The sequence below is a fragment of the Centroberyx affinis genome, unplaced genomic scaffold (genome assembly GCF_046629955.1).
Source record: "Centroberyx affinis isolate AG114_WGS23_722 - 3 ecotype Tasmania unplaced genomic scaffold, CSIRO-AGI_Caff_v1 ptg000249l_1, whole genome shotgun sequence".
In the NCBI taxonomy this organism is placed as follows: Eukaryota; Metazoa; Chordata; class Actinopteri; order Beryciformes; family Berycidae; genus Centroberyx; species Centroberyx affinis.
The window spans coordinates 257,110-284,217 of NW_027278932.1; the positions used below are offsets into that span (position 1 = coordinate 257,110).

General features: G+C 41.7%; 1 protein-coding gene across 1 annotated transcript in view; it reads left to right on the top strand.

Moving 5' to 3' along the window:
• The first annotated feature begins 3,342 nt into the window (after window positions 1-3,342).
• The window catches only part of nectin3a (nectin cell adhesion molecule 3a), a 31,068-nt gene continuing 7,302 nt past the window's right edge, over window positions 3,343-27,108 (top strand). The window contains exons 1-3 of the mRNA XM_071544568.1: window positions 3,343-3,459; window positions 20,101-20,448; window positions 26,427-26,726. Of these exons, the coding sequence (XP_071400669.1) occupies window positions 3,372-3,459; window positions 20,101-20,448; window positions 26,427-26,726 (736 nt within the window). The 5' untranslated portion in view covers window positions 3,343-3,371. The remainder of the gene's footprint in view (window positions 3,460-20,100; window positions 20,449-26,426; window positions 26,727-27,108) is intronic.

The following is a 27,108-nucleotide window of genomic DNA, read 5'->3' on the forward strand; positions in this document are numbered from 1 at the left end:
CTGCTGAATCTATTGCCAAACATACAGAAAGCAGAAACCTGAGCCATTAGTAACCTCAATATGCAAGGTAAAAAGTACGCCAGCTTAATTGTCTTCACATATGCCCTGTAAAGGTCAGTTTGTGCTGTAGAGGGTCATTTCGGAGTGAGCTCATTATGGAGAAGACCTCTCCGGAGCTGTAAACACGAGTGTGTAGCGTCAGCAGTGAGATGACCTCTCCCGGCTCTAGATGGTCAAGCCTTGGCAGGGGATGAGTGTGGATAGAGAGAGAGAAGAGGGGGGGTTGAGGTGTGCAAGGACTGGCTCACCAATGTGACTGGTGAGGAATGCTGTGTTTAACAAAGGCTGTTTTCACAGACTGTAAAACCAAATGCCCCAGACAGGCTGTGTGTGTGTGTGTGTGTGTGTGTGTGTGTGTGTGTGTGTGGATGTGCACCCTCTCTGCTCAAGGGAGAGCTGGTGCCAGTGCAGCCTCTCCTGCCAGGCTGGAAACGTAATAGCAGTCTCAGAGAAAATATTTTGCAGCGTAAACCCTCAATGAGGCAACTGCAATTACAAAGGTCACGGGCCATAAATGCTCATAAACCATTTAGTTCTACTGAGGGGATTCTGTATTAAGAGTCGAAACTAAACTACAGCCAAAATTGAACATTTACGCAGCAGTTATACCGACGCTGTGGAATAAGCCCAAACTGAACCTATTTCACCCAAATTGGCGCTATCATTAACACATCGAATGCTTCATGGAAATAAAATGAAATTTGATTTATCGTCTCATAAATATACCCTCATGAGTCTCGTCACTGCACCGACTTCACTGGTACATGCAAAGTGGCCCAGTGAGGGGTGATTGATTGGTGAAAAGGGCAGCACTTTCACCTGGGGATTTATAACGCTTTGAGGATATAAATAAACCACCGGAGGGTATAAAGGCAGGGGGTATAGTGTGGGGACACATCATGGGTCATGCTTTAATCACAGTGAAGCTGAGTTGTGGCGCTGTCGTTGAGGGACCGGGTTAAATTTTGCAGGAGGTGGAGGCCCCCCCTGCAGGGTCAGTGTCCCCTGATGAAGACTTAGAAACTAATAGAGGCTAAGAAGATGTCACTGCAGAGTGAAATGGGTAGCTAGACGTAAGGGAACCACATTGAAAAGGGAGTTTCTGCTAATGTTAGGTGAATAAACATCATTATCTGCTCGAAACTACTGAGGGAGCAAGTTTTTTTTATCAATTCAAGCTACAGTGCATGATAATAACACCTTGCTGCAGACAATGCTGAATTCCCGAATGCTTGAGACTAAAGGAGCTGTAATTATCTCAAACAAATGTAACAATGCAAGAAAATGTCATGGGCGTTTAGTTACCACATCATTCAAGGACAAAGTAATTGCAATGTTTCTGTTGTAATGCCTGTGAGAACGTACTTCACTTTTTCCGAATCAGATGTAGGTGGAGTGCTTCAGTGGCATGTGACTGCTTTTTTTCTCCAGTAGTTGAACTCGTGAGGTTTATATTAACTTTCAGATTCATTTCCTTGTTTTTTTTTTAGACTACTAGATAATAGGCAACAGGCCTTTCAAAACATAGTTACACATTGTCAGCAAAATAATTACCTCAACAATCTCCTATACAACAATCAGTGATGATAAAAGTGATCTTAGTTTGTTCATTTTAACATATAAATGTACTGTCTGTAGTTAAAATTAGGCCAGTGGTGTACACAAATCTCAGTATCTCCCGTAGGTGGCCATTCATTTTCTTTGACCCATAATTATCTATAACTAAGTATTTGATTTATTTTTATTCAACCATTATTTAACTCATTCAGGTACAAGATATCTTTAATAAGACAGACCTGGCCAAGAAAAGCAGCATCAATGACAGACATAAAGGTTACAGACACACAATGCAAAACAAATACACTGTTTGCTGTCAAGATGACTTTGAGTTTTGTCTCAATAGGCTCAAAAAGTTGAATATTTCCATATCTGAGTCGTCTTTAGGAGACACAATCAGCATGTTATTAATATTGTTGCAGTCAATGAGGCAGCAAATAACCCATACATAAACCTAAAACTGCTGAAAAAAGTTTGGGGTCTAAATGTTAAAGTGAAATGAAAACTAAAAAAGAGATTTTAAGACAGGAACACAAAGTGGTATTTTGTTTGTTTGATTAAATGCCAGTTGTACTTTTTGAGTTAAACCTTTTCTGCTACAAATGAATGGGAGTCTATAAATCTTCAAAACGTTTGAAGGTAAAAATAACATTTAGATCAGATTTGACTTGATTTGTTGCATATGAAAAGCTGACCTGTGGGTCAGGGTGGCCTCGTGGTTAGAGAGACTGTTGTGTAACCAAAAGGTTGCAGGTCTGATCCCCACAACAGCCATGGGTCCTGCTGAAGTGTCCTGAATCAAGACACTGAACCTCTACCTGTCCAGTCCCTGTAAGCCGCTCTGGATAAGACTATCAAATGCCTAAAATGTAAAGGTACATTTTGAGTTGTAGCTTAAATGCTTTATGCTGCATTTCAGTGTGCATGTAATGCCCTATACCACTGGTTCCCAAAGTGTGATCCTGGGACCACCAGGGGTCCCTGTGACGATTCCAGGTGGTCCCCAGCAAAACTTCACCATTATTTCACTATTATTTCATGCTCTAGCAGTTAGCACAATGACAGAATGCATAAAGATCATTTTTTAAGCATGGGTTTCACTATCCTCACTTTCATTTCCCCACTGAATGAACAGCTGTCCCCTTCTTAGCTAAATCTACTTTAGGTCAAAATCTCATCAGGTCCAGAGGCAAAAGTGAATCCATTTTGGCAATGTTTGATATGAAAATGTTTGTGAACCCCTGCTCTATTACTATTACCATGTAAGTATTATATTAACTGGGCTAGGCAAATGTTCCCCCTCTCTGGTTGAAGGCCTGCCAATCAGTAAAATCAGCTGGTGAAGTCTTTGGCAGGAATGAAAACCATACATACCATTCATACTCTTGGCACAACATGGCACATGGTTGCCTAGCCCTGATCTATAATAACTACTACTAGTGTTACTACTGCTACTACTGTTACTGTTGCTACTACTTCTTCTGCAGCTATCATTATAGCACTAAGTAAAATAAAAAAAAAAACATCTCAAAAGCGCTGTGACTGAAGCACAAACTAAATCAAATAAGTAAAATATCAATGTGCGTGTGTGTGTGTGTGTGTGTGTGTGTGCGTGTGTGTGTGTGTTTTGTTTGTTGTCCCGCAGAAGTGGTACAGCCCACGCGGACGGGTTGCTATGGAGAACAGTTCCCTGAGACCGCCAGAGAGTCAGAGCGAGAAGCACGGAGCCAAAGTGCCAAAGCGCACAGGGAATCATGGAGAAAAGATTGCCACTCAAGACTACTTTGCCACCAAAAGGACTGCGACTTATAACATTGCTTCTCGTCATATACGGATTTACCTGTGAGTTGTTCGTCTCTCTTTTGATTTTCATAATAGTTTTCATGCTAATGAAAAAAAGTTAAGGCTGAATGGTCCGCAGTGTCTACCGTTAGTTACCGATACAGACCGCTAAACCTGGCTATCCCTGCTGTGTTGAAGTGGGCTGTGTTTTGTTCATAGCTAGCTAGCTCTTAAGCCATTCTACCATCTAAGCTAACATTTTTTGTTTCTGTGGACTGTTATCCATAGCTAATTAAGCCGACGAACCTAGCTGATCGTGTCAATACGCTGTTAGCAAACCTTAGTGAGATAGTTGTCCGGTTTTTTCCTTTCCTTTGTGAATTCTCCACCGTTACTAACGCTAGCCAATGTTACACCCCACTCAACCACTGCTAATTATACTCAAGCTAACTAAATGTGATTTCCAGCCGGACTGACCCTTCCCGGGACATGAGATATTTAACTTAGCGCCGCATTTATTTGAGTGAGTGGCTAGCAATGTGCAGATTTTGTAATACTTCCTCACATCGTGACTTAACATTACCCAAGTGGTTAAGTGGAAATACCGGCCGGTCTCCAACTCAAATGACCCGAAATTCACTGACTAGCAGCACTGAATCGTGGCGTACGAAAATAAAAACGATGGGAAGAGTATTGAGGGTATCATTGGATTATGGGAAGCAAAGAGGGGAGCTCCTGTATGAAAAGTTTGCCAAGTGTTGGGATGTGGCGGATAACGTTATACGATATGGGGGAGCGACGCGGAGCACGCCAGGGGGAGGAGAGGCAGCGTAGCCTCTTCTAGTTAGGGGTGTGTGGGGTGGCAGGGGAAATGAAGACATATTTCAGTGACTGAGAGAGGAAAGGCACTGCAGCCGCAGAGTCTGGAAGTATTGACCTGCAGTTGGGCCACATGCCAGAGCACCTTCCAGTCTCACTGTCCCAAATAGTGCGGGGGGCGGGGGGGGGGGGGGGCTTTGCTGTACCCCAATTTTGTGCCAGGACACACTACATGTCTGGTCTGCTAGGAGAAAATTTGGCCAAACATAGATGTATACAAAGCAGATAAGTTGCTGCCACCAGTGTGATATCTGTCTTGCTTACACACGCGCTCATACACACACGACTCCTCTGCATACCATACTTTTTCTGTCTGTAACCACAAAATATGGGGTCATAAATCAAGACAGAAGTGATAAACATTGTATTGTTGTAAACAAAGTTGATTAGCCTACACAGAGCTGGGCAACCATGTGCCATGGAGGGCCAAGTGTATGCAGGTTTTCATTCCAACCAAAAACTTCAGCAGGTGATTCCTCCTCTCTGGTTGAAGCTATGCCAATCAGCGAAATCAGCTGGTGAATCTTTGGTTGGAATGAAAACCTGCAGTCTCGGCACCCCATGGCACACGGTTGCCTATCCTTGACCTAGACCTAGACCTAGTGTATCTTTATTTTCAGCGGAGTACAAATCTTCTCTGTCTCCCAGTATGCAGGGGGATTTTTGACAAGAATAGATCTGATGTGTATTTCCTTGGCTGTGTCATTTTCAGAATCCCTGTAGTGCAGACGGGTTGTGAGGAGGGGATCGTTTCAAGGCGTGGCTACAGGCTGTGAGGTCTATAATTGAAGACCATAGTTTTGTGGTTTCTTCTCTTGGGGCTGCATGATTCGCAATCTAAATAAATAATGTAGTAATGGAGCCACCTAAATTACAGACTAAAAACAGAAATAGATTTGAAAAAAAAGAAATGCACTGACTGAGCAAGTTTGGGCCTAATGGAGGTTCTGGTATGTCAGTGATTATTAATTGGCAGAGAAATGCAGGGAAAGTAGTAAAGTAAAGTAGGTCTGTCATCCCTACTTTAATCCAAATAGCTACAGCTTTGTCACAGCATGACAACAGATCAGGTCAGGACAATTTATCTGACATGTTCGCCTCTGGTTTAGGAGCAGGTGTATGGGTAATTCCATGTCATTGTCAACTTGAACATAGAAAAATGTATTTTTCCTGATTAAAGAATATTTCAATTATAAAATGTTCAGTTTTTGTCTTGAGTCATATAATGTCAGAGTAAACTATAAGTGTAAACATAAACTAAGCTATGTGCCCGCCACTTGATTGCAAATAAGAAACTGACTTTTCCACCCACCATCACAGTGGGAAGTGAAAATTCATTCATTTCCAATTTTAAAATTCACCAGGTACTTTAATCATTTCATAATCATTTTTGGTGAAGTTAGTGGCTGCAGTAGACAGACTTATGAGTCACTAACAAAATATGCCAAAATTTGGCTGATGGCTGGTGCTAATTATCTATTATGATTATTTGCTACTGGAATGCCATGCAAGAGAGGGCTTTAAAAGCCAGTTGTAGTGTTTGGATGCACATCTGTGGCTCGCAGCTGTTGCATCCATCTGATCCTTTTATTTGATCTTAAATCTCAGTTGTGAGGCAGCAGACTGAAAACTCCTAATCACATTAAAAGGGTCTTTTTTTTGAAGGAGGGCCATCAGCAGATGAGTGTTTTGCTTTATTGTGGGACATGACGGCTGTGTGTGGGGATCCGGGAGCAGGCTGTGGCCGCTGAGGCTCTGTTGACTCCACCCTCCACCCTTAGCCTCGTCTTCCCCTGACAGATGTGACTGTTGGAGGTTCTGTAGGGCAAGCCGCTCCCCGGTGGTCCATTAGTGAATGTAGAGGAGTGACCTCCAGCCTTGGCATACCCCAGGACATGGCTCTAACTGGGATTAATAAAAAAGACTACAATGTCTGTGACAAAGCATTTGTAGATCACTTTCAATCCAGTGCTTTTAGATAGGAATCAGCATCAGTGACTGGTCCATTCAGGCCTGCCAGTACTAGACTATGCCAGAATCTAATGCACTTGCTATTGATATTGTCTAGCCTGTTGTACCCTTTTTTGTTTGTTTGTTTTGGTGTGTGTTTGTCTGTGTTTAGCAAGATCTAACTGAAATTGTATTATACAATGGGTAGTTTCAGCTGAGCAATTTTTCTGACTGGTCAAATAGAAATTTCAGTAATGCTTCAAATCAACATAACAAAGCAGTTGAAAAGTGCTTGATGGGAGACAATAAATTATACACATTGCTACTGTTGGATGAAAACCTTGTATCTCCAAATTGTTAACTTTTCAAAACATAAGAAAACATTTTCAATTTAAGTCTATTGCGGCTTTTAAATTATAGTATGTGTTTTCAATGGGTTTCATTGTCCCGTGGGTTATGAACTCTACTTAGCTCACAAAGGACTGTGTGAACTTCCATTTTAAGTAACAATGTGAAAATCGCCAAAATTGGAATTGCAAGCATCAGCAGCATCATTGCAGCATCATGCTTTTTCTGGCCATTGGGCATGTCAAGCTTATGGTTATTCTCTGTAAAGGTAAATTGTATTGCAATTACAGTTTTGTATTAGTATTATTTTTGGTTTTGTTTTGCTAACATCAGCACTGCACGTCAGCTAGTAATTATCTATGGCTGTCTCCTGACTATATCTTGCTTAGATGGAAATCGACTGTTTCAATCATAACTTGGAGTGTTTGAGTCATAGGAACTGGGTGGTATAAATGGCCTCCAGATATTTTCATGGTTAATTGCCAACTGTGAATGAACAGAGAAAGCTTTTAAACTTTTATTTTGACTGCTGTTTTCAGGATTCAGGGTTTTTCCCTGAAAGAGCAGATCGCAGTATGTGACTGATGTAAGGGTCACTGTGGATAGACGGTGGTTCCACAGTGAGTATTGGAGAGTGTTACAGGGCAGGATGTGCACAGTCAGCAGAATCCCCCAGGAGAGGAGCTCCAGGGTTATGGGAAACAGGTGTGGCTGCTTTTTACCACTCAGTCTTCACTCATTTTCAACTGACAGGTGTTCATGATGTTTGGGATGAGCACACAGGTAGTCAGTTGTATGCACACACACCCCTACACCACCCATGTGGGAAATTATTAATAGCCACCAGCCAAAAACCTATAAATCCTGGCTGTGGCCGGTAAGCTTGTTAAGATATCAGTAGTCTGATTCATTGATATTATACAGGGACTAGTGAAATCTGCTTTTGCTCCGGATTTGGTGGAAGGTAATCTTTGTTTATCTCCCCATCCTTTTGCCACACCCGCAACATGGTCCTCACGTTCGTTCTCTGTGTCCAGTCTGGGTGCAAAGGCAATCCAACATTTGGTAGCATACACTCTAGGCTATATGACGCCCACCAACATCCTGGTTTGGTACACAGTGTTTATCCAGTCTCCAAACCTGTGATATGCAAATATGCTGCTTGAGAATTAAATGGGAAAAGAAGAAAATGTTGACTGTGAAATGTACCCAGGATAATTTTCTGGGGATAAGAGTTCACCTAATCATCCCTCGTTACCTAATTGGCTCTTTCAGTCCTCTACTCTCCACTGAGATAGCTGATGTGTGGTGAGCGTTCTGGCGCAAACTGGCTGCCGTGCATCACCCAGGTGGGTGCTACACATCGGTGGTGGATGAGTTGAGTTCCCCCCCCCCCCGATATGTGAAGCGCTTTGAGTACTTAGAAAAGCGCTATATAAATGTAATCAATTATTATTATTATTATTATTTTTTGAGGCAGAACTGATAGCACAGCTGTAAAATATTATACACCGTTTGCTGTAAAATATAAACATTTTATGAGTTCACTGCACTATATTCGAACCTTGTTTTGATCTGTGCTGTAGTTCTCAGTGAATTGATCCTGCCTTGTATGTCCCTCTTGACTCATACCTACTATGTTTATGAAACAAAACTCAACATGACTACAAAATTAAACAAAGCCTGGTCTGTTTGCATTGCTTGCTTATCTATCTTTGTAGTTGCGCGTATCTCTGGAAGCTTTTAACAGGAATCTGTCACATGGCTAGCAAGGACACAGTTATACAGGTTGTAATGGCCTATAGGCTTTAATAGTGCCCAACTGATGTATTGATGTATCAATATTATTGGCAAGTATTAGCCTTTCAGCTGTGATTTTCCACCACAGTATCAACATTAGTGCCAAAGCTAGATAAAATGTCAATTATACTGTAGAATTATAAACATATGAATTAGGCTACTGATTTCTAATATTTATTAGTCATTGGGTGATATTTTGTCTTTGTAACTTCAAGTACTGAACTTGAATGCCATCCATAAAGATTCTATACTTTGCGGTGTAGTGTAAAGGAGAGTTCACCCTGAATCTTAAAACCCCATTAAAATGTATTGATGGGACCTGGTCTAGGCTTTGCTAACCAGAAAGACAGGCATGATAAAGTTCGTGAACATTGAAATTCAGGTAGTCCGACTTAATTTCTGGCCGTGCAAGCTACTGTGATACATTGCTCTATTATTTTGATTTTACCATTGCTATTCTGAGTTAACACACTTCAGGCTGGCACTGTTGAAGTGGGAACAGAGGTTTTACTACTTCATTACTACTTCAATACCACAAGGCTTGGGCTAAAACCTCCAACCTCTCCCAAGCTTCAGTTCCCCGAACCCGACCCACACCCCCCCAGTGTGTCAGATTACATCAGACACCAAAACCCAGGCAAAGAAAGACTTGTCCCCTAACTTGGAGTTGCCTGGCTGAGTTGGCTTGCAGAGTGACCCTGCCACTTGCTGCAGATATACTGCAGCGATGGCTTTAATAGGATTTTGCACAACCCTATCCCAGCTGGGATTCAGCCAAATTATTCCGTATTCCCCCTCTGCCATTCCAGCTACACCTCCCATGTCCACATTACTCCCCTGTGCTAAAGTTTCCACTCTCCGATTTCAATCTCTGACATAATTTCTCCCTTCATTTTCAGCCAGACTGTCCGGACCGGATAAAGCTGAATACATTTCCTTCTTTGAATATAGACCTTACAAGTAACACAAACTGCAGTTTCTCTTAGTATGTTGATAAAGGAAGGTATAACATATCTGTCCCTCCTTTTCAACAGCCACGCTGTTCTTTACACAGGGGACAAACATGATCGTCAGTTCACTGTGGTTGCTATTTTTTGCCTCTACTTGGATTGTGAAAGGGATCATAACAAAACAAGTGGCCAGGTCTATTTAGAGCTTAAAAATAATGTTACAATATTGCATGGATTGCATTGCCTCTTAAAGGGGAATGCAATTCAATTTTAAGGTACACTTACACCCTGGAGTTGTTCCATTGACAGTAAATGGGAGACTGACTTTATGGACTCAAAGTGTTTGTCTTTTACATCCAAGTGAACTTTATATTATGGGAACACTATCTGTTCCAAACCAGACAATGTAACCTGAGGCCCATAAAAATATACTTGGATACTGTCTTACTGACCTTTTCTGTCTTTTTTCACATTGAATCTCTGTGGAGTTGTGTATTGTTTTGACATCACAGATGTGGGGTGGGGCAAACTCTTCTCATTTCTGGCCATCAGAGTCAGTAGTTATCACCGCTAGAGACCTAACTTCCCTGGGCCGTAGATGTAACATTTTTCAAAGCTGGTATTTGTTGATATTTTCCTGTAAATAAAGTTCAGAGACGGGGTATATGGGCAGGAAGGGAGTATAATGCAAGCCTGCAAGTAGAGGAGTGGGCTAAGGGTTTGGCCTGGCAGGTTGTCAAATACCTACACACTTGCAGTGTTTCCTCTCTAATTTCATGCAGCTGTGGTGTTTGGGGGGATAATTCTAGTTTTGTCCCATATCTGTCGCTGTCTGGGTCTAACCTTTCAAGTTGAGGTTATAGTGCTAAAATATGTTTAAGCTTAATAAAATCATTACTTCTAAAACATTTGGACTACTTTTAGTTTTAGATGATGGTAAGACAAAATTCCAATGCTAATTTTATTTTCACATATTCTCTAGCAGTGGAAGTATTTCTTTGATGTGGTGGCGCACCACTGCTAAATGAATACAGAGGAAATGCTGCACTTGTGTCTTCCTGTGAGGTCACCCTGGACATGTGCTGGCCTAGACAGCTTTGACTTCTTACTGCGTGTCCCAAATGACGGCTACACTAAGCACCTAATTCTCCTTGTTCTCACTGTTCAAAGTGGGTGGTAACCATGAATCAAGAATACTGCTCTAATCTTCTGCAGGAACAGGGTGAGAGTAGGCGCCGGGAAAAGTGGGAGTGCCGGGAAAGTGAACTCCCTCTGACCAGGATAATGCTGGTAAAATGCCACACTGACCAAACTGCTGCTTTTATTGACCACTGGAGTACACACAGTTCAGAGGCATGTTTTTGTTGTGCTGCTTTACTTCCTCCTCAATTGTGAAGTGGTGATTGCTGACATGTGCAGTGATGCAGATTGTTTGAGAACGTCCACAGCAGCAAGAGACTCCATTGTCAAATAGCCTGGGTACTGCAGTATAGGCCTACAACTATATAAATATTTAATTTAAGATGAGATAAGGAGCCACTAAAAAGGAAATATGGTTAGACTTGGCCTAGCCTAGTCATAATAAATTTAAATATTTGTGGCTATAATGGCTACCTTTTGAACACTTAAAGTCTGCTAGATTTAGATGAGAAATGCCCTAATGATTGCTTTGAGATCTGCAGGAATGCGATGAAAAGGCAACAATGATCAAATCAGAAATGATCAGCTTTGCTCGAGTAACATAGCATCTCAAGCATAGAAAAAAGCATACTTTAGCAAACAGAGGCCTTTGAAGAATATTTTCTTCCATCTATTTAACAGTGTCACGAGTTAATGAGACCAGCTGTCCTGAACTTAAAATATCTGAAGGACAAAGGCCACAGTGAAGCATGTAGTCTTCTTGAAAATATTTAATTTTGTTTGTACTGTTGTTACATGCCCTATATACTACATGCTTGTGTTGTAGGTTAGTGGAACTAAACAAAGTTACTTTTTTGTAGTTTAACTGTGGAACGATCAACTTATTGTGTAATACAGCATTATTATAGCAACCTTAAATGGAGACCAATGGTACAAGATTCATTGTCCCAATTAATGCACAAATTAGCTTAGGTTGTTGCTCCTCACACTGTTTTTAGACAATCTCTTCATCTTAGTTCTATTGGCTTTCGTTTGGTCAGAGATAAGGAGGTGCGCTGACTTCGCTTTCACTTCCTTCAAGCTTCGTGTCTCCCCTTACCTAAACAAACATATCTCAAGGGTGCTACTCGTAAAGTGTATTTTCAGCAATTGTGCGGAACTGCTTGATGTTAAGTCTGTAGAACGTAAGTACGTTCATATGGCTAATGTTTCACCCAGGATTTTTCACCTTCAGCTTTTCTGGCTCATCTGCAATGGGAAAATGTAAAGTTTAGCAAAGATTTCACCAATGTATTGTTTCTACTATTATACCACCCACCACTCTTCTCAGCTGTATCTCTCAGTTACATCAAACAATACCAGTTAAGGTGGCAGTTTTACATGATTGTTTAGCTGATATCATGGACTGGATGTAACCAAAATTTTCCAAACTAAATGGCACAAAATTGAAGCTGTTGTTATTGGCCTTGCAGAAATCTCAAATTATCCAATGTCAAATTCAGTAGCTTCTGGGTTGTTTAACTTCATAGCGCCTAGGAATTTGGGAGCTAACATGGCTCATGTTTAAACCTTATACTGCAAACTACAAATTGCAGACATGACAGACTTGCACAGTCACAGATCTTTGCAATTATTACATATCACTGGACGTTCCCAGATAATACTAGTTCTGTTCTTAGCCTACATATGTGACAGTCCCCCGCCATCCTCCCCTACACGCGGGCACGTGCATACGCGCTCACACACACACACATACACACATTCGTTAATTTATGCTTATTGTGCTCACATACTCATTCAATCACTAAGAGTTAAACACACCTACACCCAAAGGACCACAATGGAAATAAGCTCTTGGGCTTTATTGTGTTTTATCCTTTTGACAAATATTGTACAAAGATATGATGCCTCCTGGTGAAGCTGTGCATATATTATTTATGTATATATGTCATATATTTTTTATATTGTCAATAAAAATTCAATTTAATTCAGTCTCTGTCATCATGTAGATCACTTGCAAAATGAGGACATGTTGTTGTTAGCTGGTTGTTAGCTAATACAGGCTAATGTTGTACAAGAAATCTAAAATGGGACAATCATGGGAATTATTTTAAAGGAAAACAATCTAATTCCCTCCAGGGTCTCTGTGGCATGTGGGAAACTATGTTTCCACTCTGAAAGATTAGCCTAATGAAAGTACAGTAGCCCATTTAGACCAAGTCAAGGGCACTTGAGTCTGTGATTAGTAGAGGAGCCTTTCTCTCTGCAAAGCCCCACCTACTCCCCAAAGGGCCTGATCTATTTCTGTTTGAATGAATGAAAATTGAGCTTGGGCTTTTGTCAGGAAATTACTGTATTCTTCCAAAGAGAGTGTTGTGTGAATATGGGGAAAAAACCAAGTGCCCAACCCCTTGTTAGTTCAGATAGTATACAGTGCTCTTGAGCCTCATCTGTCCATAGCCGTGTGTGTGTCCGTAGGCATGGTTCACTGCTGGGTATACACTTGAGCATTGTTAGGGAGACTGGTGTGAGGAAAATAATATTTCTCTGCTTTCCACCCAACTGTTACAGAGCACAGTTGTGTGGGATATGGTTGGTTGGTAGTGTTTTGCCAGTAGGGATGGAAACCTACAGAAGCAGCTGCAGTGAAAGAAACTCAGGCAAATGTCAATCAATGTTGAAGACATGAGGCAAACATTAGGTTAAGCTTTTATTATCACAGAGATTTATACGGAGAGTTAGGCTATCTAGTGATGAAAGGAAGTCTGTCCATGCTGTCTTTGTTCGGCTTCACTGTAGGTTTTACCGGATGCTGTGAATGATTTACTGATGAAATCAATTAAATGGATACTAGGCCAACCATAAAATACCACTTGTTCTGAAAGAGGAGAAGCCTAGATGCAATTTTCTTTTCGTGTTATCTGGCTAATACTGTTACACAGTTATAGTCTAAAAATTTCATGGCTGTCATCCTCCGAGACAAGAAAATGTTTTCTGAGCCTGGAAAACTCAGCCATCTACATACGTACAGGAGGTTTAGGCTACACTTGATGAGCAAGCGATCTCGGACTTGGATAACATTTCTACCCCAGTGAAAGTTTCAACACTACTGTGAAGTGATGACGATTGCAGTGGACTCTCTGTTAGCATCAACATGTCAGGGATGTCATACACTTGTGCTCTAATTGAGAAAGACTCCCATCGTGACTGAACCCCTAACAAGAAAACCTCCAAATTAGATCATCTCATTCACATGGCAGGTAGAAAAATGTCTGGTTTGCTACTCTTAGACCATCGCCCCTTGTAGCTTTCTCTGCCTTCAATGACAGCCTGTGACATAAAGCCTTGTGTTGCAAAATTGCTTATTCTGTTACAAAATTGTGTGCGTTTTCTTATACATTGTCTGTCTGCGTGGAAAAATAATGTTACTGGCCAACTCTGGGTCCATAGCTTTGTGTTGCAGATACTTAAATACCTTAAACCCCCACAACCAACAATAACAAGTCCCACACAACAAGGCAGGACGCTGCAGGAATGTTTGTGTTGCTTTTGTAAACAGTGGCAGACATCGTCCTTCACAAGTCCTACAGCATACTTACAGTGCACTCTGTTGAGAGGTTGCAACCTATCCTGACGCTTTGTATGTCAACACTATTGATTTTGTTTTTTTGTTTTTTTTTCTTTTAAGCACTGATCTTTAATCAAATGCGACTTGGATGAGAAGGGCACAGACACATTGCTATGGGGGGAGCAAGGAGAAAAGGGTCTTGAAGAGGACAGAGTGACATGTGAAAGAGCCCAGCCTGCCCCTTTGAAAGGCCTGTCAGCCTGTGTTTGTCTCCACCATGAATTAGCTGACTGAAACAGCCTCACACCCTCACAAGTTACAATGCTAGGAAGGAAGGGGGTAGATTAGAGTTGGTGTAGGGACTAATGTCTTCTTCACACTGCACAAATATTCCCTACGATAAAGACATGCCATAAAGCAGGCAATTCACCACAACGGGGTACTTGGCCTCTCCTGTTTCTAACTGATTGAGACAGAGTTATGGGCCTCACAAAGATAAAGCAGAGGTCTCGGGGGCCTATATTATAGGCATTGTCTAATCTTTTTTCTCCTGGTCAACTCTTTAGAGGGCAACATTACCTAACAAATGGCTCTACAATGCCCATTGAGTTCTTGGAGTGTGCAGTGTTTAAAGGCACAGTTTGTAAGACCTGCAGAAAGTGCTGCCTCATGTGGAAGTTGTATGTATAAAATAGGGTATGCTTATCAATCTTATCGATATGCTTATCTCATGATGCGATTTGATACACGATATGGGGTGATAAATAAAAGTTCAATGACAACAAAGTGTGACTGCAGAATTAGGCTATGTTTATTTCTGAGACACAAAATCTTTTTAGCAATGGCATTGGCTTGCTAGAATGTAAACAATTTAAAAATGTCATTACAAAGTGTAAATAAAATTATCCACTCATCATTTTGGCCCATCAAAATATTATTTTTTATTTTTTATTAATTTTGGGTGCGGTTGTTGATGATGCTGTTTTCAAACATTCACTTCATTTAATAATTAATAATAATGTGAAGCACTGAAAATGTGTTTAAACTATAATGACCGTACTTCATTGCATGTATCTATGACGCAGCGCATCTGTGCTCCTTCAAGTCGCGATGTGTTTGTGCCGACAAAAACTGAATGGAGGGACAGTTTGAAACGTAGCCTTGATAATGACATGGAAGTTGTGTAGTCAGCTAATGTTGCAGTGCCATTAGTTTACTAGATTGAGAGACTTTAGTGCCTGAAAAAATGAGTTACTGAGCTCGTTAAATGAAACGTCAATAACAAGTCGTCAATAACCCCTCCTCTCTCGATTAATGCCGAAGTAAACTGACAACCTGTGGGAAACACTGGTGTCATTCAGTGGGATGACGTCTCTTCTGGCACAATAGATGTTCAAAAATTAGGCTAAGTTTATTTTTGTTACATCCCAATCCATTATTCCCCACTCAGTGATTCATCTTCTGTTATAATGCATGAAGAGGTCTACAGTAGGTAGGCCTTAAAGTCAGTATCCACATTACCAAGAGCTTAATTATTGAGGCAAGGTGGGGCAAGTGTTAGGACTGTAATAAAATTGGGCTATAAACACAAAAAATATAGTCTACTTGAATTAACACCTCTACACATGCATGTGTTTGTCCCAGTGGTTTTACTGTGGATGCTTTTTTGACCTGGTTCCATAGCAAACTCTGTGATGGGTTAAGCCAAAACCTCACCGTCACACTGTCATTGTCTGTGACACATGGATATGGCCTTGTATTCTCCTAAAATGATTGACTTAGCATAGTTACAGCTGTATGTCCTTACTTTTTGCATTATATGCATATCTCATTCCTCTACTTCTTCTCAATAACTGCCCTGTTTCGTGCTTTGTATCCTTATATGTCCTCGCTTCACCATATTCATTTCTGAACATTGAGCATTCACAGTTTCCCCTTGCTTTAGTTCTTAACCACACTCCCTCCTGCACAGATCTCATGTCTGCATTCTTCTGCTGTGAGGTCTTGAGATCAGTCCCTCATGAGTGCTGTTTGACATGATAATCAATTCATGGGGTTTGTCTACATGAGCGTGTCATGTTGTCTATTTTGTTGTTGCTTGTGAATGTTTCTGGCCTTGGATCCTTCTGTCTCAGACTGTTCTGACATGCAATGCAGGCTTTATTGAGAGGATCTCTAGCCAGGAGACAGGCTGCTCTGGGGAGGTCAGGGCTGAAGCTGGGTCAGGTCTGGGTAGGTGGAGATTTTGGCTCATCAAGTGGCCGACGTGGAATGTTTGAGCCGGTTGCCAAGCAAAGAGGAAGGTTTTGATTTACCATTGCGTCTTCCGAGCAGCTTGTCGCAATTAGTGATGTCAGGAGGGAAAGAAACAAATATGAAGCATTTCTTCAAAGGGCAAGCATATCCTTCCCATGAGTTCATTCTTTCCTTGGGTTTCTCAAGGATTGTTTCTGGAAAGGGGCAAAAGTGCAAATTATTCCTCTTCTGTCAAATTATGCAGGCTAGGCTACTTCCTGCCTTTTGCTAGAGGATAAAACATCATGAGTTGACCAAATTTTTGGGTTACAAAGGATCAAAACGGTGAGATAGAAAAGATGACAGTCAGCATGTAGTTTTGCTTGTGTATCCTATTCTCATTCTGAGCATTATTTTGTATCCTGGATAAGATAACTTATATAACTAGTGACACTCCTGAGGTCTGCCTCAGCCCCGCAACAGTGAGCCTATTTCCTTAGTGAAACAGCATGACAACTTTGTTTAACGCACTGCTTACATTTCATTTGCCTGCAGTATTTTAGATAATATTTCATGGTGCTCTAGTTTGCGTGCCCTGACTGTGTTCTTCATGGTCTGAGCTAGCAATGCCAAGTTTCCCCACTCTCCTCCTGGCTGTAGGTATCCCACGCAGAGGCCATCTGTCTCTCCTCCCCTAATGGCAAGGGTGGAGACCACTTTAAGCACTTCCCCTCTTTCTCTCCCTCCTTCCCTGCTCACTCCCAAACGCTTACTGTAAAACAAACAGAACATAGCATGGATGGAGTCTAGTTTCTTTGTATGCTTTGACAGGCCTGAAAGCTGACACAGTGAGGCAGACAAACTACCTACGGTAGCAGTTGGAGTATCGTGTCAGGTAGCTACAGTATGTGGAGCATGTTTGGGAGAAGCCCGGTCTGAGACACGTGTCTGCCTGGATCAACACAATGTCACGCATGCCAAGCATGTCAGTTTACTGCTGCTCACAAAACCAGTGTCGGATTTTTTATCTGCCATCTAGGGTCACCCGCTATATAGGCTATTCCTGCAGCAACTATAGCCTATGTGTTTGTTTATCTCACAGGCTATCTTTTGTCATGGGGGTATGATTTTGTTATACTAGGTAGTCAAGCAAAAGAGCTCTGTTGCACTGGTAAGGGGACAGCGAGCAGCTGTCGTGTCAGTTCAGATGGCTGTGGAGTGGAGAATGCATAACCTACACTGCTCTGACCCTGATTCTCCCCCACACCAGCACACCCAGAGGACTCTGACAGAGGCAATGCAAACACAGGGCAACACATGCACAGCACAGCACATTATGGCAGTGCTTTTTTAGACCAGGTCATGAATCAAAGGTGCGGAAAAAAGATTTAAACTGATCCCTAAATTATTCAGAAGAAATGGAGTAATATCCAAAGTCACTGGCTATGTTAAGTTGACAAACTTTATCTAAGGCATTGGCAGGCTGAATAAAATACTTTTGGTTAGTTGGTTAAACACCTAAAGACATTGCATAACTATGCTAGATTAGTTTACACAGTTGTCTGCAAAATAAGTTTTGTTGTCCCAAAAAAAAAATATTTTGAAAATGTGGTTCAACAGAGGGGGAAAAAAAGGAAAACCGAGGCACTATAGCACAGCATGACACTACAGTGCAACACAGTGCAACACAATGCAACATACATTTAGGATTCACATCCACTAAAACAAAATGCCTGACTCATACACACATGGTCACACACTTATTCCTTATTTTGGAAGAAACAGTTGGTGTGTGTGTGTGTGTGAGAGAGATCACTGAAATTACAGGGGACGTAATGGAGCACGGGGAGCCTCAGCCTCCTTGGCTATATTCCCCACTAACCAAGATAGCATTGCTGTGGCTTACCACTCATATTCATGCCAAAGACCCAAAATACCAGCCAGTGGACCACTTTTATAAGCTTTACTCCATACACATCCGAGACTAGGTACTAAGTGGAAATTTATGTCTCCCAAATATAGCTTACTCTAACCGACACCGTGTCAAGAAAACTGAAAGAAAACTGAGACATACTCTTTGAATATTTTGAATGGAATTCACTTCTTACATTTTATGTATAAAACAAACATTTTCACTAGTTTTAATGGGGATCCCCCATTCATTTAGGTCTTGACCAATGTTGTAAAAGCTCACATAGCCTCTTTTTAAAATGGTTAAGTTTATATGTTACTATCAGTGACTCATTTGTGTTATTATGCTTTCAGGAAAACAGTCTGCAATGGAATTTTTCCATTCAGGGTTCTAGCCATAACATGTAATTTAGGACTTATTTCAGGTTAGTTTTAAAATTTATTTTCCAAGATACTGTGATGCATTCCCTCTTAGCTGGTTGTGTTGTTTTTGCTAACAATCACGATCCAGTAGCGGGCATATCAACTGTGATATGCAAAATAGGCTACTGTCTATGTAGGCTAGTTTGCACATGAAGAACCAGGGAGTCGCTGACTCTCACACTCTCGAATGTTGATTTCTTAATTTATTTTGCATCAAAGCTTGAATTTGTGCTATTACCACTCAGGCCTTCGTCATCACATGCTCATCCTCTCTTGATTAGTTTCCTGCACCTCAACTGAATTATAGAATCCAAATGGGCCATTACTTTTCAAAACCAAGTTTACATGTTGCACCGGTTTAAAATAACTCCATCATGTTCAAATAAACCTGTGGTGGGCTTTAAGTCAGATTAAGGGGCTCATAAAAAGAGGGAATGAAAAAAACATCAAATTGCGCATTTTGTTTTATCTCGTTCCAGATTTTTTTTTTCCTTCCTGCTTAAAAGGTGCTCTGACAATTAGCAAGAGGGACAGTCTGAGTGTCCTGTGGTGAATGTGTGTTGCTTATTAAGAGGGAAAGGGGAGCACACAGAGAAGTAGCTCAGACAAAGTCTGGTCTCTTTTTTTACCCCAGAATAACATGTCTGAAACAAATAACGGCTGTTAATGTTTACCTGTAACCATGGGAAGACTAATAGTGTTGATGATGTGCCTATCTAAAGTGAGGGGAATGCATGATACAGTATAAGCCTACTGCAGTTAGTGGTCAAGATGAGTCTGATTATAACCTGAGTTTCGCTACTTCTTTGAAATTGGGGTCACAAGTTTTAGAACAGCAAGAGATGTTAGTAAGGAATAGTTCAAACCTCTTGTTGTCCTATGCTTATTTGAATAATTTATGGGACTGACTCTGGGTAGAGCGCACTGTTAAAGCCCTCAGATTATGTGCATGTTGTTAAGGAGCACTTTACAAAATCTGCACAATGAAGGGGGAATTGTTTGTAGCCATGCTTCTTTTCAGGTTCATCTACATTCAAAGGAAACAAGGTCCCCTAAATCAATGACATCATGTAATGCATAAAAACAGGCTACTGGGCTAGTCCAAATCCAAAAGCAGTCTAATTTTTCATGCAATCCACTACATGATTTTCCTGTAAATAAAAACAGATTTTCTGCTTGTTTAATGCTAGTTTTTTTGCTATATCTACAGAAAAAAGGATATATCTCAGAAAGCTTGTCTTCTCCCTTAATTAATTTGAAAGAGAAAATCTGTCACCAGAATTCACATGCCTGTATACTATTTCTGTCATTAATCTAGATTTGTACAAACAAATTTCCTCCAAAGCTAGAAACCGGAGAACCAAAACTGTAATGTGTGATGTTATGAAGTGACTCTTTCATGAGCAATTTAATCCCCTTCCAATTTAATTCTGGACAAAACAATGACGTGTTTCTGTTGTTTATCTGATTCTGACTTCTCTCCTCTTCCCTCAGCAGGTGTGAGCAGTAACCAGGTGGTTGTTCCTGAGAAAGTGAATGCAGTGCTGGGGAAGAACATCACGCTGAGCTGCAGAATAGAGGTGGGCTCCAATCTCAGCCTCACACAGAGCTCCTGGGAGCGTCGTCTTCCGTCAGGCACCATCACCTTGGCAGTGTTCAACCCCGAGTTTGGAATCTCCATCTCCCAAGACTATGCCAAGCGCATCTCCTTCGTTTCCCCCTCGGCACGTGACGCCACCATTACTCTTCAGGGAGTTGGCTTTGCAGACATCGGGTCCTACACCTGCAAAGTGGCTACTTTTCCTCTGGGCAACACGCAAGCATCGACCACCGTTAATGTATTAGGTAAAGTAGACCTGTCTAATGTCCATCTTCATTGTCTGAGTGCTTCCTCATGCCCACCTTTAAATCTCACTCTGACCGGGTAACAGTTGGAGAACATTGTTGGTTGAGATTAAGCAAAGCTCAGGTCACCAGTAAGTGTTTGCCCTGGAGGGATAAATTACTCTCTGAAGCAGCCTAGCTTTTAAATTACTACCTGGACAGAGGCCATGCACATTTAAATCCCTGCAAGAATCTGCAGCTGTGCAGAAGCTGCTGCGGTGTGGTCCCACTCACTTCACTCATCTCAGTGTCACTCACTCTGGAAAAAGTGCCGACTCAGCTATAAAGAGACAAAATGCGGAATGTTGAGCAAAAGTCATTTAAATGCCCCATATTGCTATGTCTTTGTAATGCTGTTTCACTGAGTCTCCTTGAATAATGGGAGGGCATTTCAGATTCCTCCATAAATATTCATAGAACTAGCCTTCGCCAAAGTAAGAACTCTATACTATTCAGATTTACAGCCTTAAAGCTACAATATGCAGCTTTTTTCCCTTGAGGCAATGAAGTGCATTGTCAGTGCTGCCCTCCTACCTCTCAGTTGGGAAAGTTCACACCCCAACACTCATCAACACTAATCTTGATGAGTTGTCTACTTTGAAACGGCATCGAGCCTCAGGCTGAGGTCATCGGCATCTGTAAAGCCACTGCAGGTGTTGAAGAAGCAGATGGTGAACATAGGCAATCTGCAGTAAAAAGCAATGCCGATGTTCACCTGTGTTTTTGAACGGGTCTTATCTGCTGCACATTTAGCGTTGCAGTACTTTCTTTTCTTACTGCTTTCTTCCATTGTTGTTGTTGTTATGCCTTCCCTATGCTGTGGCTGCTGTCCTCACCTTGCTATCCACAAAGCAGCTCACCACTGGCCATGCTCATATGACACACCCACAGCAAATGGTATAGGCCTACACCTCAGAACATCCCGCACACAATTGAAAAGCCAATGTCAGGAAAATGGGTGGATTTAGGCATGTACACATCGGGTCACAGACAGATGCAGACTGATGATGCATACTATTCTATTATTTATTGTTAATTTAATGTGAAAAAGTCGGATATTGCAGCTTTAATGTAGAAAAGACCCTCATGCTTACCTTACCTTGCTTTCCCGTAAGTGGATTGCGTAATGTACAGTGTATGCACTCACGTTTACATACATATTCCACATTGTATGGATACATAGCCCCCTCTCTGAGGAATGTGAACATTTAAGATTCTCTGTGGTCAGCGTGTGTTTCAAGCCCTAAATGGTTGGTTGATTGCACTCAGGCAGTGCTGAGGGCTGGAGATTGCACTGTAGGCAGTAGTTTCTTGTCTCCCTCCAGAGACTGAAGGAGGCTCTGATGACTAATGAGTGGTACATTAAGTGCTGCTGTGACAGCCACAGTGTCTGGGACCTCACAGAGTTCAATTACACCTTACTCTCCACTCTGAGCAGTTTCACAGGCCTGTTTCTTTGGCGTACACACAAACACACACATGCACACCCATACATAAATACATGCTTAGGCCTTCGTTACAAATTCTTATGTAGGGTGTGATTATGGTAGAAATATATAGGTTCTTCACAATTTGCTACATGACAGTTGGGAATTAGGTTACTCCGCAGGGTATTTTTCTTACGGAGCACATTACAATTATGAAGACCTAAACTCAGCAGTTTTAAGCTCTTATAACAGTGGTTCGTCTTGGCCTTGTTTTGGGTCGACATGTGGCTTGTCTCATGAGGCCGTTTTGACGATAAGGAAACATTTTATTAATAGGGAAGCTGTGCAGTAATAACAAGAAAAAAGCAGCTATCTTGGTCAGGTGCAATTTTCAAGCCAATGTAACGGACACTATACATAGAGTGTCACTCTGTTTTGTAACTTCTGTACACTATGGTCGTACACAGAATAGCTAGCACAGCAAAAACTACTCAAATCCATTTTCACAGATATTCACAAGCCAGATTTTAAACATATGAGCATATCTGACCTGCATTTTTAATTCAATGTTCCCCAAAAACGTATGGAAAACATGTTATGGTTTGATATAGAGAATATCCAAGGTATCACCAAATGGCGCTCTCTCACCTCGTATTGAGCAATGCTCGCTCTCCCAGTGTTACAGTCTTGCTAATGTGTGTAAGCTTTGCAGCTGCAATGGCTAATCTACACATGGAATAAAATATATAGTCACAATCACACTGAGCTAGTTTTGCATAACAAGTGTGGAATTTATTGAGTTTGGGCAATGCTTTTGGCAACTATCTTATGATACTGCTTATGATACTTTTGAGACATTTAATGCACTGGAGCATAGCATTACAGTATGGATCTATTCTTCTTGATGATACATTGGTGAATGATGTGGTTATGCGGAGTAGGACTGTCATAACTTAAGCTACAGCAACAGTTGATGCTGCACACCTACCTAGGCACCGTGGGACTGTACAGCAATTGTACTTATTGTGTTTGATTCCCGATTGGGCATTTTGGAACAAGGTTCTCAGCATGTCATGACACTGGGGCCAGTTGTGGGACTGTTGGGAAGCATTTACCGTTTTTCCCCAACCCAGGCCTCATATTTTATATTTGAAGATGGTGCCCAACTGATTAAGGCTTATTTTATGGTTTTGACTAACTGACTTGAGGAAGGTTCATTATTATCATGGGATGCAGATGTGTACTTTGTAAGTATGTGCTCTTATGGTACTGGCCATGGCTGAAATTGTTAATAATGATGTCAAGTTGGAAACTCTAAATGTTAACTACCTAAACATAGTGTCATTTTACTGCTCGCTCTGTTTTATAGCACTTGGCTTTGAGTTGCAGTGACCAAATGTTTTTTTGTTCTGCTAGGATAGCTCAAGCATGACCTCATATCACCTAACAGAATTGCTTTATATAGTACATTTTAAGGTTGTTAGATGGTGAAATCTCTTAACATCCCTGAACTTTGTGATTGTTTTTTCAAGAGTGCATTGTACTCTTGTGTAATAAGATCTGATCTAGGTTCACTCTGTGTCTCACCCAATTCTTCGTCCTCCTGTTTGCGACTAGGTTCACACATAAAGCCCAAACATTTAAGAGTGAGCCAAGCAGTTTTGGAGCAATTGTGCTACGTGAGCCAAAAGTCCCCACCAGTAAACAATAGGAGGGAACCAGAGGAGGAAAATATACCACGGATAGTGAAAGAATTAGAGTGACCTTTTGTTTTGAACTGCTGACAAGTCAGTGGGAAATCTACTGCACAACAGTTTACTTTCTTAAAAAAAAAAAAAAAAAAAAAGGAAGGAAAAAGGATTAGGGAAGCTGTTTTGATGTAGATGATATTAATGAGCAGATACTGCAGCAAATTCTTCAAATAAGCTCCTTGCATCTGAGCTATATCATCCAACCATGAACTGTAGTCTCTTTTGTTCAAAGTTCTCTGTTTGTTTATGTGACCAATAACATTATTCTTCTGCTGAGTCATAAATCTGAGAAATCCACTCCACAGAGAGATAGCAAGAGTTGCTTACTTGTGGAATCCAACATTTCTGTTATAGTGTTGCCTGTGTGCAAAATGTTATTCATTTTTCTGTTCAGTCTATTCAAATGACCTTTTTACAGTTTGTGTATATACTGTATAGGCTATATCTTGGCTGCATGTTTATTGACATTTCATTTAGCAAATACTAACTATACACTGATGATGCTAGCAACTGGCTACTACAACTTAAACTGACTATTATCTGATTATCGCTAGTTTTGTGAAGCAAATTTAATATGCAGCTAATTACATGCAGGTTACCTATTCAACATTAAGTCCATCATTACACCAATACCATGTGCTGCATCATAGGCGCAATGAATTATGGTTGTTGTAGTTCACTATATGTTTTTTATTAAACTAAATCAACAAGAAACTGCAAGTTTGAGTGCACAGCATCTGAAATAAATGTAGAACAAAGCTGTGGCTCTTAATTTACCCAAATATATTTGGGTAAATAGGAAACCCTGTGTTATCATTTAGAACTGCTATATAACATCATGCAGTATTAATTAATTGACTGCTTTGAATGGTAAAATTATCAATTTATAGTTTTTGTCTGTCGCTGCATCCTATGGTAACAATGTGCAGACGTGCTGTATCTCCACTGCACATTCAGTCAAATCCCAGCTTGATAGGGTTTCCCACTCTTTCTGTTTGACGTCAGCGCTCAATGCGCATATGTGGAACAGAGTGTAGGTGGGTGGGAAAGGGCCAATGCAGCCCGTTGGCTGTCTGACGGGAAATCGTTACCCTTTCCACTCAAGCCTCTCCACTCATCCAAAGCCTCCCCCTCCCTCCCTGACAGCTCCTCCAAATTAACACATCCCTCTGATTTGATTATTCTATAGGCCCAGCCAGTTTGCCTCCTAACATAGAGCAGCCACTGTTCATAGTCAGAGAGCTGTAAGGAGGGGCCGAGGGAAGTTAGTGAAGAATGTGAGGCGGATGGCTGAGAACAGCGGCCCCGCCCCTGCATTGGGTACAGGAGACGCCAAGTTATTTTTGGAAAAAGGGGTGCCGGAGGTTATTTGAATTTGTTGTTGTCCCTCCTGCCTGCCCGGCTGGTGAGGAGGGGGCCAGCAGATGTCTTGAGGTGACGGCCTTGTCTTGGGGATTAGGCCGGTGTGTGCCCACACGCGCTGCCCCCCAGTCTGTCACCATTACAGTAAGTGGAACAGCTGTTAGTGCTCTTGTCAGAGGGAGAGGGAGGGAGGAGGGGCTGCATGGGCAGACAAGGAAGAAGAAATGGACATAGAAAGAGGGAAATGTCAGGGTAGGCCCAGGGAAATACTGATGGAAAAGGAAAGATAGCTTGGACCTGGTGCCTAATGTAACCTTTGTAGCTAGCCAGTGTTTGCTTTGCTACATCTCTGTTGAAGCCCCCCCCCACCCCTCACCCCGCCCTTGGCAGACTCTCTTCCTTTCCCCTTGGACTGCTCTTCTCATTGCTCCCATATCCTGCGAACCTTTCCCCGGTGTCATTGCTGACAGGTTGTGATTACAAAGGGGGGCGCCATATGTTTTTAAGACCAGTGCAGCATAAGTGAAACTCCTGCTTTACCGTTTTGTGCAACAGGTAGTGTGGGCTGTGTTACATTGGTCACTTCCGTCTTACATGGATCTGTTTTGCCTCCCTATTGAGAAAATCTGTGTTACGTCTAAACCTCCAGTTATTCACAGACTTTCTCAGGAAGCCAGTGTAACATTATCCCGGCTCTAAAGCACTGAATAGTGCACAGTAACTTAACTCCTGAGCTCCCGTCACCACAAATACAGACACACCACAGTGCTGTATGACTTCACTGTTATTACTGATGCTGCTATATTGAGGTTTTTGTTTTTGTTTTATTTTTTCCCCAAAGTCCTATCCATTATTGAAGTAGTGTTGCTGTATGGAAACTTTTGAAGCCAATAAGAGGAGAAGTTTTTATTGTTGAATAATATAATGTCATGGTTAAAGAAGAAAAGTGATACTGTGATAATACAGTAAAAGTTTATATATAGGCCTAGATGCATGGCTAGATCCATACAGTTGTAGCAATCGATGCTGCTGCTCAGTATTACCGTTTCACAAACACACTGCATCTTTGACATATGGGGCACAACAATGAAGACAGCCAAGTCCCCACTGAAATGCTCCTATATGATCGAATAGCGTGGCTCATCAATTTTTAATAAATATCTGTGAAATGGAGGAAATCAATCTACTCTTTCTGGCAGCTAAGTGTACTGAGGCCACTTCCTTCTGTCCATATTCTTGTCGTTGTTTTATGATGGCCATTATTTATTCATATCCATATACAAAAAGATCAATATTCATTTTGTAATCTGTTCTCCATTCTGTCATTCCCTCTCGCTGCACCATGCCTTCCCCTCCCCCTTCTCTCCATCGCATCTCCTCTTCCCTCTCTTTCACACAGTGGAGCCGAAGGTCTACGTGTCGGCGGGCCCCTCGGCTCTGCTGGACGGCGCCAACGAGTCACTGGTGGCCACCTGCATAGCGGAGCGCGGCCGTCCCGCCGCTGAGGTTTCCTGGGAGACGGAGCTGTTCGGGCGCTCTGAGCTGCAGACGCAGGACGAGCCCAACGGCACCACCACCACCCAGGTGCACTACATCTGGCAGCCGCAGAGCCACGCCCAGGGACAGACGCTCACCTGCGTGGTGCGCCACCCGGCCCTGCAGACCGAGTTCCGCATACCCTACGTACTCAACGTGCAGTGTGAGTGTTGAATCATGGGACTTCCCTGATTCCTGTGCTCTCTATACTTATGCCCTAACCACCACTTCAAAACATTTAGGCTAATATAGATCACCATCTAAATAAAACATTTTGGAGCGTATCTGGTTGGTTTTGTGGTAGTTCTTACATCATCATCCTGTTATCTGCCAAAACTGCTTCTGCTCATGTTGCTCACCTCCATGTATTAGGGCTGCACAGTGAATTGTGTACAATTATATGTCACAATTTCAGTTTCCACGATTAATAATGGTAGAACATTGGCGTATTGGCAATACTGAAAATATCCTTTCTTTTAGAATGTCCAGTATTGTTGGAAATAGACGTTGATGTAAAATGTCGTAAGTGCACTAAAATAATTTTG